Raw genomic sequence first — 17,581 nt, 5'->3', positions numbered from 1 at the left:
TCGAAATAGGGTGACCATAAAAAACGACTGTGTTCGATGTATTAAATTTAAAAAAAAAATCATAACTTTTGAACCAGTTGATCGATATTCGATCTTTTTGGGTCAAATTGAAGTTAATTACGTCTAGTTATAAGAAAAAATACCAAAAAATAAATCTGGGTGCTTTTATATGCATAATGTATAAAATTATTGAATTTGTCGTCTTGTTTTTAAATTAAATTTACTCAAATTTAAAAAGTAACATGTTCCTAAAAGTTCCTCCATTTATAGAGTCAAGTATGCCCTTCAAAATGAGACCAAGAGATATTTTTTATGTTTGCCCCAAAATGAATGACATATAAATAAAAAACGCATATTTTTTGAGGAAAAATATTAATAACTTTGAGCAAAATTGAGATATTTACGATGTCAGCATTGCAAATTGTTTCTCTTAAAAAGCTCTAAAAGTCGTTCATAGGCAGTTTTGAGATGAAACTTGAAATAAAAAAGTTAGAGCGTAAAATGTGTTTTTTCAATATAAATCGGTTGTTTTCAAAGATAGAGAAAAACTTTATTTTACAAAGTTCCTTAAAATTAATGGAGCTATAACATTGTATAACAAATTTTTCTTCTATATTGAAAAAACACATTTCGCGTTCTAACTTCTTTATTTCAAGTTTCACCTTAAAACTGTCTTTAAACGACTTTTAGAGCTTTTTTAAAGAAACAATTTGCAATGCTGATATTGTTAATATCTCAATTTTACTCAAAGTTATTAATGTTTTTCATCAAAAAACATGCGTTTTTAATTCGTTCGTCATTTTTTTTGGGGCAAACATAAAAAATATCTCTTGGACTCATTTTGAAGGCCATACTTGATTTTATGAATGAAGGAATTTTTAAAAATATGTTATTTTTTAAATTTGAGTAAATACAATATAAAAACAAGACAAAAATCTCAACAATTTCATATATTACGCATAGAAAAGCACGCAGATTAATTTTTCTGGTAGTTTTTCTTACAACTAAAAGTTCATAATTACCTTTAATTTGATTCAAGAAGATCGAAAATCGATCAACTGGCTCAAAAGTTTTGAAATAAAATACATCGAATACAACCGTTTTTATGGTCACCCTATTTCAGAGCTAGTCCCCCCAACAACCCAACGAAAAAATACGGGTTTGATTATTTTCAACATAGATTCATCCCTGCGATTTTGAGCACAATTGAAGCACTTTGCGTGACCAACTTCGAAGTAGGGTGACCATAAAAAAATGACGATGTATTTAATTTAAAAAAATCATAACTTTCGAACCAGTTGATCGATTTTCAATCTTTTTGAATCAAATTGAAGGTAATTATTTCTAGTTATAAGAAAAAATACCAGAAAAATAAATCTGCGTGCTCTTATATTGCGTAATATATGAAATTATTGAAATTTTTGTCATGTTTTTGAATTGAATTTATTCAAATTATAAAAATAACATATTTTTAAAAATTCCTTTATGTATAGATTCAAGTATGCCCATCAAAATGAGTCCAAGAGATATTTTTTATTTTTGCCCCAAAAAGAATGACAAACAAATGAAAAACGCTTGTTTTTTAAATGAAAAACATTAATAACTTTGAGTAGAATAGAGATATTTACAACATCAACATTGCAAATTATTTCCCTTAAAAAGCTCAGAAAGTCGTTTGAAGACAGTTTTAAGGTGAAACTTGAAATAAAGAAGTTAGAGCACAAAATGGGTTTTTTCAATATAAATCAGTTGTTTTCAAAGATAGAGAAAAACTTTTTTTACAAAGTTACTCAAAATTATTGGAGCAATAACATTGTAGAACAAGTTTTTGCTTCTATCTAAAAAGAAAAAAAAGTTAGATACTTGATTGCATAAAAAATTATGGTCACCCTAATTTTTGATAATTTTTCAATGAGCGCTTTATCATAGGTAACAACTTTGTAGAATAAAGTTTTTCCATAAAACATTGTTATAGAGCTCTAGACCCAAATTTCCCCCTAAATTTGGTTTCTGGACCATTGTGCATTGGTGTGGAACAAATTGGAAATCAGGCTATGACAAGAAACATGTTTCTAAGACTGCTTAAACTCACCCACTTTCTTCAGGGATGGATGGACCGATTTTCACAAAATAAGTTACAATAGAAAGGTCTATTTGCCTGATTAGACCCTATTGAATTTTATTATAATCGGACTGTAACTTTGTCTGTTATGTATCAAAATGTAAAAGTTATGAAACTCCATTATCTCAGAAACTACACAACCGATTTGAACAAAATAGGTGCCAAATGAACGGACTGTCTTCAAAAAACCCCTAAATAACGAATTTTATGATGATTGATCATGTAGTTCGAAGGTTATGAAAAGAAACGTGTTCAGAAAACTTTTTTAAATTCACTGATTTCAACAATCTTAGATTTAAATTGAAGGTTTAGTTGCTTTATTGGTACCCGTTTCATTTGATTATAACACTGGTTAGCAAAATCGAAAAAAAATGCTGCTCTAAAGCTCACAATAGTTGCCCTAGAAAGAAAAAAATTCACAGAAAAAGCTATAATTTTTCATTTTTTCTTAGTTAGACCTTCGGGGCCACCCTTGTGTTGACCAGTGTAATCGGACTTTTATTTTAACCATTATGAAAGTCTATTCTCTCAAAGATTACACGACTAATTTAAAGAAAACAGGTGTCAAACGAACAGGTTGTTCCTCAAACTTACAAAGAATCAAAACCCAAAAGCTGTTTTTTCTATCATAATGACTCCTAATTTCGAACTTGGATCAAAGCTTTATCTACTATTTATCTTGTACAAATATTACGTCAAATTTCGAATACTATTGGATTATATTTGGTAATTCAAGGATGTTTTCCCGAAACAGGAAGTCGCATATTCGGATTTCAAAATGAAGTGTGGAGTTGATTCCTGGATTATGAGCATCATCCCGGGTACTGAAAAACTCACATTGCGTAATGTTAGGTCCTTTTAGACTGGTTTCTAGAAACCGGAAGCTACTGTCTAGTAATGTAAAATGACGTCTGAAGATGATATCTTGCCTCCGGGTATCATACCGCTAACCCAAATCGGATTGGATGATATTTGTCACTTTAGGCTGTTGATCGGAATCTGTTGCTATCTTCGCCATCGAAATACCCAGATTAGGCAGTTCGTCAATTTTATGATGGATTTTATAATTATCAGGCAACCAGAAGTGGTCTTCTGGATTAAAAATGGGGTTCGAGGTCGGATTCTGGCCATTGGCTATAATCCAGGTTTCAAGAACCCATATTTATTGGTATTTGTCCATTAGTTGGATGTACATCAGAGACGAGCAATAATATTAACTGCGGTAAGGGGCCATCCACATACCACGTGGACAGTTTTTTAACGATTTTAACCCCTAACTCCCCCCCGTGGACAACTGCCCATATAAATTCTAAGAATTTTGTATGGACCGTGGACATCACACAGACCTCCCCCCCCCCAAAGCTGTTGTATGTGGATGGCCCCTAAAGAATTTCATTTTTACTGATAAGATCATTCAAATTAATGTATAGGGACCAACATTCAATTATAAATTATTTGAAATCCACTGAATAAAGTTGACATAAGCCATCTAAACATTTTTACGCAGTATATGAGTACAAATCGATTATACCACGATCAAAAACAAAATCGCATCACATATTTGAAAGAATTTAATGTTATTTGCATGTATATGTATTAATGTATGTTCATATGTGTGTGAATGTTATATTTTGAATGTTCGGTATAGTTGTGCTGTTGGCTAACAAAAATTTGTTGTTTAGAATTAATAACAAATCCAGCAGAAATTTTCAAGGTGTATTTTTAAGTGTTGGTGTAAATCTGTTTTAACAAATGATAAGTTCGAATGAGAAAGGCTGGGTCTCACCGCTAGGTGGATTAATTTAGGGTTTTTTTTTTGCAAAAAAAGCTCTAGAATCAATTTTGCAAAAAAAAAACCGAAAATACCCAACTCCCCTCCCACGGTGGAATTGAACTGGTGTCCCACGTTTGAGTTCTAAACATCTGGTCACTTTACTTGTAATCCGAAGTTTCCAAAAACCTTAAGACATTATTTAATACTACGTATTGTACCTACTTGAATTCTGATTAGATTGATTGCAATTATAACATTTACATCTTAATTATCAATTTTCAGACTGGTTACAGTTTTGGCTTTGGTTTTATAAATTTTTTATCCGAGGAAACAGCACAACGTGCTATCAGATGTTTAAATGGCTACACAGTACGGAACAAACGACTTAAAGTTTCGTATGCCCGCCCACAAAGCGAAGAAATTAAGGAAACAAATCTGTATATAACAAATCTCCCAAGGACGATAACTGAAGAACAATTAGATATCATTTTTGGCAAATATGGAACAATAGTGCAAAAAAATATTCTAAGAGATAAATTGACTGGTCATCCCAGAGGTGTTGCGTTTGTACGGTTAGTATTCATGTTTCAAGTGTTTATATATATATATATATATATATATATATATATATATATATATATATATATATATATATATATATATATATATATATATATATATATATATATATATATATATATATATATATATATATATATATATATATATATATATTAGGGTGTCCCAAAAAAATCGATGTTGAAAAAGTCAAGGTGCTCAGCCCTAAATTTTGCCTTTCTAGAGCATTTGCCATTCTAGAGAGCTTAATAATGCACTACTTTATGTTAAAGTATAGTATTTTAGATGCCTAACAACTTTGCAAAAGACACTGAAGAGCTATAATGTCTCTAAGAAGAGCCATAACTGTTCAAAGTTGAGTATGTCGATTTAAATGCAGAAAATCTTGTTTTCTGCCAACATTACCAATGTACCGGCGTCAGTAGGATTCCCATCAGAAGTAACCTGTCGTAACGGGTTTATACACTCAGCTGGACCAAGCAAACAAATTTAGGTCAATATTCTAGGGGTAAATAGAATCTACAACGTGTTTCAGAGGTAACTTCTGATGGCAATCTGACTGACGCCGGTACACTGGCAGTGGTGGCAGAAAAAATGATTTGCAACATAAATTTCGACATACTCAACTTTGGACAGCTCTAGTATTTTTTTGGCACACTCTAGCTCTTAAGTGTCTTCGGCCAAGTTGTTAGGCATCAAAAAACCTACCATATGAAGTCATGAAACCTATGGTTTGAGCCATTGAGCTCTTTAGAATGGAAAATGCAAAATAGTTGGTTTTTCCATACAAATCTCCATATGAATTTAAAATGCAATGCGCCAAGCGGAGACAAAACCAATCGACTTCCAATAAATTCAGGATTGTTTGGGGCTCCAAATAGAACAAAAAAAACTTGGTTCTGGCTTTCTGCTATCAAATTTCGTTTTTTCCATATAACGATTCCCCACCCTAATATATATATATATATATATATATATATATATATATATATATATATATATATATATATATATATATATATATATATATATATATATATATATATATATATATATATATATATATATATATATATATATATATATATATATATATATATATATATATATATATATATATATATATATATACTGCCCATAATCGCATATTTGTAACATTTGCAAAATTGGTTGTTCGAGCAAATCGCATTTTTATATTTTGACCTGAAATGCATTGTTCCTAATATATTCTTGCAAATAGACACTTTAACTAAATTTAGTATCATGAAGCAAGCACTACTTTACACTATGTATACATTGAGTATTACTTTTGAAGTCAAATTGGTTGAAATTTTTGCAATGATACATTTATGCCGTCAGTTTCAAGCTACTTTTGGAATATATCACAGGGAAAATGAAGTTTTTCATATATTCAACAAGCATGAGCTGAACATCAGAAACGGATCACCGGTGGTTGGTTACCGGACCAGAATAACTTCCGAGTTCCAAAGGATGCAGATGTGGATTTGGATGGAAACTTTTTTAATAAAAAGTTGAAAAAGCTAAGTAGTGTGACAATTATGCGGTTATCTACGCTATGTGACAAAACAACTTGGTATTTTTTACGACTTTTTTCAAACGAACATAAGCATATTTTTCCAGATGTAAAAAATACATACTATTCTAAGCATTTCCCGATAAAAAGCACGAAATACATAAAATGTCGAATGTTACAATTATGCGATTACAGGCAGTATATCCAATATATATATATATCCAACTCCAACAAAGTTGCAATGTATGAAAAAATCTGACTGGTTCGAAATTGGTTCGTAAACGGATACACGAAAACCAAACATTAGCGCTACCCCTAAAAATTTTTGACAGTTTTGAGTTCATGCAATTAAAAAGCCCATCCGCTAGTTGCACTGCATCTTTCGTGCAATTAGCGCACGAGTGCTGTATATATATATATATATATATATATATATATATATATATATATATATATATATATATATATATATATATATATATATATATATATATATATATATATATATATATATATATATATATATATATATATATATATATATATATATATATATATATATATATATATATATATATTATATATATATATTAGTTTTTTGTTTTTTTTTTTGTCTTTAAAGGTTCAGTAAACGAGAGGAAGCACAGGAAGCGATATCAGCCTTAAACAATGTAATACCCCAGGGTGGTACTCAACCTTTAAATGTTCGGGTAGCAGATGACCACGGAAGAGCTAAGGCAGCACTCTACGTTCCTTCGTATAACTCAATCGTACACAATAATCGAGGTAGAGTACGAATGCGAAACAATCCCTATTGATTTAATTATAGAAACATTGTAGTTGCCTACGCTAATCACTCATTACAAATTAGTAAAATATTATTTTATTTATATTCAGTTATCAACATATTTTAAGTCAAAATTAGGCTCTGTTTCGACAAAAATTGTTTCATAGCTTTCGTCATTTCGCTTTTTTTGATCGAAATAATCAGTAGAAAAGCATGGAAGGTTAACTTAAAATATGAAAATTTAGTTCGTTGCTTGATTAATTCCCATAAAAAATAATAATCGATTGTCTAGGACGTCTCATGTCTCAAAATTTCAACTTATTATATACGGCGTAGAGGTAAAGTTAATTTACGAATTTGTTGTAAAATATTCTTAAAAACTCATAAAAATATAAGCTGAACATTATTTAACACTAAATATATCGCCAAGATGAATAAAAATAATGTATGAAATTGCGCTGAATTCTTAGCGCCAGGGATGGCTTCTCCTCAGAGGAAAAAAGAGAAAAATGAAATTCTGACTAGCTGCTCTGTTTTCAAGTCGTGTGCTCTTCTCTTTGTTGCTATGACTTTTTTCTTGAGCTGAGTGCACAGACGATTGAGAAACCTACACAAAGAGAAAGTACATTGTTCCTCTACACAAAGTTGCTCTTTGCGGAACTTTGTGAATCATACTTTGGTTTGTGCGACGTGCTGGTTATTAGTATTGCTATTTTTCGAATAGAAAATTATTCTCACATTCTCCCACTCGCGCTGGCGTGCTCAGTCCAACCAGTGATGCCACATGTGCAGTTTTATCTGTATTTATACAGTATTTCTACGTCTTTTCCATACAGATATCTGCATATACAGATTACAGATTTTCTGGAAATAATACAGATTTATACGGATTTTTTTAGTTTTCCTAATCGCAAATTAAACTTTTTGATACAGTAAAAAAATTAACTCAAATTTTGTGAGACTTGTTTTATTATCAGGCTTGTAAACAGTCAATACTTTCATTTGATTTCGCTTCCTTAGCGTACGCCACAGCAGGCTTTTGCTCGTAAATATCAAAATACGTTCGAGGAAAAAAAAACGTCGTGGTGGCGTGTACTCGTTTGACATGTTTGTTCATGAATGTATTTAGACAGCGAGCCTTGCCACCGTCAGAGGAAAAAGAAAACGATTATCGCAGTGAAAAGTGTTTCTACCTTGACCATTTCGAAGCCTGTTTGTTATATTTATATGCTTCGTATAAGCGTGTGCATGAATGAATTATGATATATGTTAAACAAGCTTTTCGAAATTTTATCAAGGTGATATTTTGAGCTTAAAAATACAGATGCAAACATGGCATCACTGAGTACAACGTGTAAATAAATGATGAGGTTGGAAAATGCCCCCGCGAGAAGGTTAAAACGCAGGAGCAAAGCTAAAGCACATCATCATATTTCTAAGCTCTGATACGTTCTCATCACAAAACCAACAAACATTTCAATTTAAAAAAAACAATATCTCTTAATTGCAATGAAAGTTACCTATACTGTTTTTTTTTTCAATAATATTGTAACAAAACAAAAAATATATTGATGTAATAATGACAAACACAAAACACACGAGAATTCTAGACACAGTAATTCCCGGTTTCATACACATTGCCTTTGACAGTGGTAATTACCACATTACCATTAAGGATTATAGAGATGAGAGTACGCTTGTATTTTTGTCTCATGCTCTAGCGCTTGCGGCATGCAACGTAACCACTTTCTCAGTACAAAGAGAAACAAAGAGTGAAATTGTGCACTATCATATCTCTTTTTTCGTTCTCGTCATTCCTCTTTGTGCTGGTGAGTTTCTCAAGGCTGCAGACGTTCTTCTCAATGTGAAAAAACACATTCCGCGTCGAACACTCGACAGGAACGGACGTGCAAAGTGGTCGTTCTATTACAATCCGGTCCGTGTGTACGAATAGCCAAACAAAAGAGTGTATTATTCAAGGCCATCAGTTGACAGTCGAGTCCGTGTCGCTGTGCTGAGTGATCTCACACCCGGCTCACTGCTGGTGGCTGTATTGGTGCTGCTGTACTGGTGCTACTGGCTGCTTTGGGTGCAGCTTCGAACGATCGGACAACCACTGCTGGAAGGAAGAAGTAAAGAGGTACGTGTTCTTGTCGGCGCTAGTTCGCTAGTGCGCTACATTTAGCGCGATGGATATAGATCCCTCGCCTCCCGTGCCACCATCCCCGAACCCCCCTGACCCTGACCCTTCTGTTACCCCCTCCCCTGTTCATTCTCCAGTCCCTTCTCGCCCCAGGCTTTACCCGGACGGATCTCAACAGGGCAGCTATACTGTTTATTTTCGTCCAAAGGCAGGAGTGAATTCAAAGCGATTAAACATACTGCAAATTTCAAAAGACCTGACGAAGGGGTACAAGGCCGTGACCGAAATTTCCAAGGTCCGACCTAACAAGCTCCGTGTCGTGGTCAGTGATCTGGCACAGGCCAATGCTATCGCTTGCTCTGAGCTCTTCACACGCGAGTATCGCGTTTACATACCCGCACGAGACGTGGAGATCGACGGTGTCATAACCGATTCGAGTCTGTCTGTCGAGTGTATCCTAAAAAGCGCAACCGGTTGCTTCAAAAATACCGAAACACAGGCGAAGATTTTGGATTGTAAGCAATTGCGGTCCATGTCTCTCGTCGGCGGTAAAAAAGTTTACACTCCGTCAGACTCGTTTCGCGTTACGTTTGCCGGATCTGCACTCCCTAGCCACGTCTCGATCGACCGGGTTCGTCTGCCTGTGCGATTGTATGTACCCCGTGTTATGAATTGCACCAATTGCAAGCAGTTAGGCCACACAGCCGCCTACTGCTGCAATAAGGCACGATGTAGCAAGTGTGGGGAGACTCATGCGGAAGATTCTTGCAGTGTTAATGCTGAAAAATGTATTCACTGTGGGGAAAACCAGCATAAGCTCTCCACATGTCCGGTGTACATGCAGCGCAGAGATAGAATCAAGCGGTCACTTAAGGAGCGTTCAAAGCGTTCTTACGCTGAGATGCTGAAGAAGACCGTGACCACTTCTACCATAACATCGAACCCCTTTGATCTGTTGCCCTCCGATGAAACCGATTCTGACGATTCATCAGCGGGAACATCCTATGCCAATCCTGGGGAGTCTAGGAAGAGGAAAAATGTTTCTTCTCCTAAACTTCCCCGTAAAGGTCCTAAGATTTCCCAAAGTGTAATGAAAAGTACGAACAAACCAAACAGTGCTGCGGAAAAACCGAAGCAAACTCCTCCTGGGCTTGCAAATTTAAAGTCCCAGAAGGAGTTCCCAGTACTGCCAGGAACATCTAAAACCCCAGTTGTTCCTTTTGCACATCCAGTTGATGAAACAAACTCTGGATTAGTGAAATTTTCTGACATTGTGGACTGGATTTTTGAAAATTTCAATATACCCAATCCAATTAAAATTTTTCTTACAGCATTCCTCCCAACAGTTAGATCATTTTTGAAGCAGTTGACTGCCCAATGGCCCCTCCTTGCAGCGATTGTATCCTTCGATGCCTAATTCAACTGCGTATATGAAGGATTCTATCTCTGTCTTATAGTTAAATTGTAGAAGTATTTTACCAAAAATTGATTCGTTTAAAGTTTTGATAAATAAAAACAAATGCAATGCATTTTCCCTTTGTGAAACTTGGCTTACTTCAAATATTGATCTCAACTTCCATGATTTTAATATTATTCGCCTTGATCGAGACACCCCATATGGAGGAGTACTTTTAGGGATTAAAAAGTGCTATTCTTTCTATCGTATTAACCTCCCCTCGCTTCCAGGCATCGAAGTTGTCGCATGTCAAATGACAATACAAGGTAAAGAGCTTTGTATTGCCTCAATATATATTTCTCCCAGAGCACAGGTTGGGCAACGGCTGCTCTTTGATTTAATAGAACTTCTTCCCTCGCCACGTTTGATTTTGGGAGACTTCAACTCTCATGGCGTGGCTTGGGGTTCCCCATACAATGATAACCGCTCCTCTTTCATCTATAACCTTTGCGATGACTTCGACATGACTATTTTAAACAACGGTGAAATGACACGTATCCCGAAACCGCCAGCGCGCCCAAGCCCTTTGGTTCTATCCTTATGTTCGACGTCGCTACGGTTGGATTGCACATGGAAGGTAATCCTTGATCCTCACGGTAGCGACCATTTGCCTATTCTTATTTCAATTAATAACGGGTCGACTCGCATGCGACCAATTGACATTCCGTATGACCTCACACGGAATGTCGATTGGAAGTTATACGAGGAAATGATTTCAAAAGCGGTCGAGTCGATTCAACATCATCCACCACTTGAAGAATACAACCTCCTCGCGGGCTTGATTCTCGACGCCGCGTTGCAAGCCCAAACGAAGAAATATCCCGGCGTAACGATCAAAGAACGGCCTCCCACTCCGTGGTGGGACCAAGAGTGCTCCGATGTCTACACGCAAAGTTCCGACGCGTTCAAGGCCTACCAGAAGGGAGGTATACCTGGCGACTATTTACGGTATTCGGAGCTTAATACCAAGCTTAAAAGTTCGGCTAAAGCAAAGAAACGCGGATATTGGCGTCGGTTCGTGAACGAGACGTCGAGGGAGACATCGATGAGCACTCTTTGGAACACAGCCCGAAGAATGCGGAATCGCGTAACGGTCAACGAAAGCGAGGAGTCTTCAAGTCGGTGGATATTTGATTTTGTCAGGAAAGTATGTCCGGACTCTGTTCCTGAGCAAAACATTGTTCGCGATGCGTCTCCGGGCCACGACGCGATACAATCACCTTTTACGATGGCAGAATTTTCAGTTGCCCTCCTGTCCTGTAACAATAACGCGCCTGGGTTAGATAGAATCAAATTCAACTTGTTGAAGAATCTACCCGGCAATGCCAAGAGGCGCTTGTTGAACTTGTTCAATAAGTTCCTGGAGCAAAACATTGTACCGCAGGATTGGAGGCAAGTGAAGGTGATCGCCATCCAAAAACCAGGGAAACCAGCTTCTGATCACAACTCTTATAGGCCGATTGCAATGCTATCCTGTATCCGGAAATTGATGGAAAAAATGATACTCCGTCGTTTAGACCATTGGGTCGAATCAAATGGTCTACTATCAGATACTCAATTTGGCTTCCGCCGTGCCAAAGGGACGAATGATTGTCTTGCGTTGCTTTCAACAGATATTCAGCTGGCGTATGCTCGCAAAGAACAAATGGCGTCTGCGTTCTTGGACATTAAGGGGGCTTTTGATTCCGTTTCTATTGACATTCTTTCGGGTAAACTTCACCGACAAGGATTTTCTCCAATTTTGAACAATTTTTTGCACAATTTGTTGTCCGAAAAGCACATGCATTTTACGCACGGCGATTTGGCAACTTTTCGCATTAGCTACATGGGTCTTCCCCAGGGCTCATGTTTAAGCCCCTTTCTTTACAACTTTTATGTAAATGACATCGACGAATGTCTGGCAAATTCATGCACGATAAGACAACTTGCAGACGACAGTGTAATCTCTGTTACAGGAGCCAAAGCTGCCGATTTGCAAGGACCATTGCAAGATACCTTGGACAATTTGTCTGCTTGGGCTTTACAGCTAGGTATCGAATTCTCTCCGGAGAAGACTGAGATAGTAGTTTTTTCTAGGAAGCATGAACCTGCTCAGCTTCAAACACAATTAATGGGTAAAACGATTTCTCAGGTTTTGGTACACAAATATCTTGGTGTCTGGTTCGACTCTAAAAGCACCTGGGGTTGTCACGTGAGGTATCTGATGAAAAAATGTCAACAAAGAGTGAATTTTCTTCGTACAATAACCGGACAATGGTGGGGAGCCCACCCAGGAGACCTTATAAGGCTTTACCAAACAACGATATTGTCTGTCATTGAGTACGGGTGTTTCTGCTTCCGCTCCGCAGCAAACACACATTTGATCAAACTGGAGCGAATACAATATCGTTGTTTGCGTATCGCCTTGGGTTGCATGCAATCGACCCATACGATGAGTTTGGAGATCTTAGCTGGAGTACTACCATTGAAAACCCGCTTCTGGAGCCTGTCTTCTCGTATTCTTATCAAATGTGAGGTCTTGAACCGTCCCGTGATTGAAAATTTTGAAAGGTTAATCGAACTTAATTCTCAAACCCGTTTTATGACATTGTATTTCAATCACATGTCCCAAAATATTAACCCTTCTTCGAATATTCCAAATCGTGTCGACTTATCAAATTCTTCTGATTCTACTGTGTTTTGAAGTAGAATACTTCTCTCAGGAAGTTCGGCTACATAGGGATGTGAAATGAAAATCTAAAACCGAAAAAAGTGAAAAATATGTCCAATTTCAAATGCTAATAAATCGGTTAGTATTCGATGGATTTCCTTCGTTCTTGCAGCAATAGATTGGAAAATCTTCTAAGATTCTTCCCAAAATAAGATAATTGTAATTTTATTATTCACAATATTGTACTATTGAAAATAGTCAAGCCTTGTCAAATCGAAAAATTCGACCTCTGATTGGTCGTTATATGCTTGCTTCCCAAGCACGGTCGACAGGATCATATACCTTGCAATTGAAAACATGCTATTCGGCCTATATAAGAGCCTGTTTCAGCCGGAGCCGCTCATTATAGTTCTAGACAGCGACAACAGCAGTCGTCCTTCCTTAGCAACAGCACTAGCCCTGTGGTTGGTCATCACGTCTCAGGAGCAGCGCGGTTTTTCCCAGCGTGTGTCGCCAGACAGCCATTATTCCCCCCGTGTTGGGGCAGCATGAAGATTGCCATCAGGAAATCCAATTTCGGAAATCAAAATGCTTTTTTCAAGGCAAATAAACAAGTCATTGAAAGTTAATAATTTTTGTCAACGCAAACAAGCATTCTGTGTTGCATCCTAGCAATTTAAATTTGTCGCACCCGTCTAATTTACTGAATGTGAAATAGCTTCCACAGTGCATGTTGTCCGTATATCTTAATTCACCCAATGTTAAGGCAGCTCAAAGGTTGTAATTAGCAACCGATTTTGAAATAATAATTGAAGGTTAATAATTTTCTGGCATCAACACAAGCAGACATTCTGTGCGGGATGCATTAAAATTTTGTTGTAGTTGTCTAATTTTCACTTTATTTAGTAAACCCGCCCTGTAGGGGCAGCGCAAAGGCTGCGATCAGCAAAACCAACATTGAATAATAAACTGCCCTGTTAGAACGCATTCACAAAAGTAGTTAGTTCGACTATGCAGAGCTAATATGAAGTCGATTCAAACAATCAGCATAAACAGAATTTCGTCGTTTCCCAGCTGCCAAGTTGTGTGAGAGCCAAGTTGTGTGAGAGCACCATCGGTGTTTATTCGCTGGATACAAAAGTCAAATTCGAATTGTGGAATAATTTGTCTGAACAACATTAGGGAATGGAACAACTGAACTGATAGGGCGTGGTCTATTTCGTAGCACCCTTCGGCTATAAAAGAGTGTTTCTGGGAAAACTAGTCACATTCATTAGTCGGAAGGTGAGCTTGGATGGATCGTCCGGGTTGCGCCTGTGGTTGCCTTCAAATTAAACAAATCACTTGCCCTGTGGTTGTTCACCACGTCTCAAGCCTCTGCCAGGCTGAACGCCAACGCGAGCGATCGGGCGAAATTTTTGCCGTACATCAGCCGGAACTTGCTCTAATGGAAAAGTTGAATCATTTTGTTCAGAAGAATATTACTGTCGGTAATATTACAGAGATGCGATTGCATTATATTCGATATGGAATTGAACAATTGTTCTTTTGAGGACAAATAAAACACTTAATTTGAAGAGTTGATAGTTTTGGATACCAGTAGCAGTATGGTAACAGCCTCAGCGGTAGGTGCAGCCGGTACTTCCATGAGGCGGATGTTATAAGGAAGTAAATGGAAGCGACATGGCGAAACAGTTCGGGTGTGCTTAGACGCGCGTCATTTTTCGTTGTTGATATTATTCCCCACATGAAACGAAGCGCTTTCGTACGATAGCGGCGGTATTAGCGGTAGATGCATTTGCCAACACTTACTCCAGTAAAGCCGTGTGTAATTTTCAATGCGAAAACACCTTTCTATTGTGTTGGCCGTGCACATTAGGCCTCTGCCAGGCTAAACGCGAAAAGCGGCGTGGACCGTTTCGCCCGGCCGTAGGTTAATGTGCAGCCGTTAGTAGAGCTGTGTATAAGTATTCTACTTCATCCTCGCGATCGTGGCTTTGCACACAAGCCTCCTGTGATTTTTTTCGATACATCCATGATAGAAGAAACTCGTGGAATCCCGGATCATTTACGCGTGCAGCAGATCCCTAAAATTTTTTCCAATAAATATCGAAACATCAACTGCGACAATATGTACTACACTGACGGATCACTTCTTGATGGGTCCACTGGCTTCGGTATCTTCAATAACAATTTAACCGTCTCCCATAAGCTCGATAATCCTGCTTCTGTTTACGTCGCAGAATTAGCTGCAATTCAGTACACCCTAGGGATTATCGAAAAATGCCCACGGACCATTATTTCATCTTTACGGACAGTCTCAGTTCCATTGAGGCTCTCCGATCGATGAAAGATGTTAAGCACTCTCCGTATTTCCTGGGGAAAATACGGGAACATCTGAGTGCTTTATCCGAAAAATCTACTCAGATTACCTTAGCGTGGGTCCCTTCTCACTGCTCGATACCGGGTAATGAGAAAGCGGACTCTTTGGCTAAGGTGGGCGCAACAAACGGTGATATTTATGTAAGACCAATTGCCTTTAATGAATTTTTCGCATTTGTACGTCAGAATACGATCATCAGTTGGCAAAATTCTTGGACCAAGGGGGAACTGGGAAGGTGGTTACATTCCATAATCCCCAAGGTATCGACGAACCCGTGGTTCAAGGGGTTGGATGTAGGTCGGGATTTCATTTGCGTGATGTCCCGGCTTATGTCCAATCACTATAGATTTGACGCGCATCTCCGTCGTGTTGGGCTCGGGGAGAGTGGTATCTGTGCCTGTGGTGAAGGTTATCACGACATAGAGCACGTTGTTTGGTCATGCCCTGTACACCGTGACGCCAGGTCTAGATTAATAGCTTCCCTGCAGGCCGAAGGTAGGCAGCCGGCTGTTCCTGTTCGTGATGTCTTGGCGAGCCGTGACCTATCCTACATGTCCCTTATATACTTTTTCCTGAAATCCATCCACGCCCCAGTTTAGTCCTATCCCCTTCCGCCTACATCCAACCAAACGACAAGAACACGTTAAGACCCCGGATCCGGAAACAGCAATCAGACCCGCACGATACTCTCAAGGCCCGATGGAAACAACCCAATATGCCAGTCCGTAATATCTTGGCCCAGCAGCGGAACAAATTTAATATGCTGCTTACCTATGGCAATGAAAACCATCAAACAGCAAACCTGTGCTTTTAATGCAAAATATTCTAGCTTTAAGTTAGATTTAGTTTCAGCTCGTAGTCGGCAGCGAGGATAAAAAATTTGCTTTTAGTTATTAAGATACTTTAGAAAGTAAGCTACCAGATATAATTGGCGCCGTTAAACATTGAATTGTATTTGTGCCGTGTCAAATAAACTATAGATGAAGAAAAAAAAATGTGAAAAACGAAAAGTTGACTCTTTGTGCACTGGAATTGAGCAGATAACATCCCTGCTTAGCGCAATAAAAAAACACTTTTCTCTCCTGTTCAGTTTCAATGAAAACTACTTTACAGTTTCTGTCATTTCGCTTATTTTTATTAAAACCTTCAACAGCAGCAGTAGGTAAATTAACTTACAACTTGAAAGTGAAACACGGTAATGGAATTAAACATTTTTTATTAAAGTTAAATTGGAAAATTTCAATGTCATATCAATCTATGCCTTACATAGGTACAGTATGCGTATAATGGTATAATGGAACCCCTCTGGTATATTTTTGCATTTGTTTCTTGTCATTATCATATTTGGTCGGCGTGCGACCAGACCGAACCAAGCGCCGTTTTTTTGAAAATTGAGTTTTCAACACTAGTAGATGTTAAAATTGATAATCTATCTTTCATGAAAAAACGAAATCATTTGAACAGTTTATAATGGTATTATAACAAAATTTCTCTGCAGCAGCTTGCAGGAAGCATACGCCGTGAGTAAACTTTGATCGCCGATTACTCAAAATAATGTTTTTGGCGCTTGGTTCGGTCTGGTCGCACGCCGACCATTTATTCCATTATTAATATCTTTCACGAATAACTACAACATGCTATGAATAAGGATGATATGAATTTTCCAAATTTCTGCAAGAAAATAGAAAAAATAACTAATTTTCATTCAGCAGTTTGTCAGCCATTTTGTAAGCAGAGACAAATTATATTCTATTGTTTTCCAAACGAATTGTGTGTTACAAATATGAACTCAAACATGTTAATACCAAGCACTTATACTAAATTTTACTTTGAAAACCTTGAAAATGAAGAAAAAAAAATAACACTTATTAACTAATGTCGTTTTTGTTTTCGCGGTGTAGCTACACTCAAACGACACTTTTGACACCGTAAATGTTTTATTTGACTTTCTGGACTACACTTTTTCTGTCTCTTGTAGGGCAACTCCTGTTGCCCTACCAGGAATTGTGATACCTTCGAAAAATAAAACTTAACCCGACACGAAATTCCTGTACGTACCAGCGCGGACCGTACGGAATCTCATTTACTTAACAAATGATTTAAGGTTTACCTGTGAACTTACTGCTAACCCTAGAGTGTATTTCGCGAGAGAC

General features: G+C 37.3%; 1 protein-coding gene across 14 annotated transcripts in view; it reads left to right on the top strand.

The window, feature by feature from the left end:
- The window catches only part of LOC129726407 (sex-lethal homolog), a 470,782-nt gene that overhangs the window by 191,165 nt on the left and 262,036 nt on the right, over positions 1–17,581 (top strand). For all 14 annotated transcript variants that reach the window (XR_008728334.1, XR_008728332.1, XR_008728335.1 and 11 more), the window contains 2 exons: positions 4,179–4,468; positions 6,632–6,795. Coding sequence is in view for 4 of the 14 variants with exons in the window: in XM_055683049.1 (XP_055539024.1) it covers positions 4,179–4,468; positions 6,632–6,795 (454 nt within the window). In the remaining 10 variants the exon portion in view is untranslated. The remainder of the gene's footprint in view (positions 1–4,178; positions 4,469–6,631; positions 6,796–17,581) is intronic.

This window comes from Wyeomyia smithii, chromosome 3 (genome assembly GCF_029784165.1).
Source record: "Wyeomyia smithii strain HCP4-BCI-WySm-NY-G18 chromosome 3, ASM2978416v1, whole genome shotgun sequence".
NCBI lineage: Eukaryota > Metazoa > Arthropoda > Insecta > Diptera > Culicidae > Wyeomyia > Wyeomyia smithii.
The sequence above is the reverse complement of the archived record's forward strand: the minus strand, read 5'-3'. Positions and strand labels throughout refer to the sequence as shown.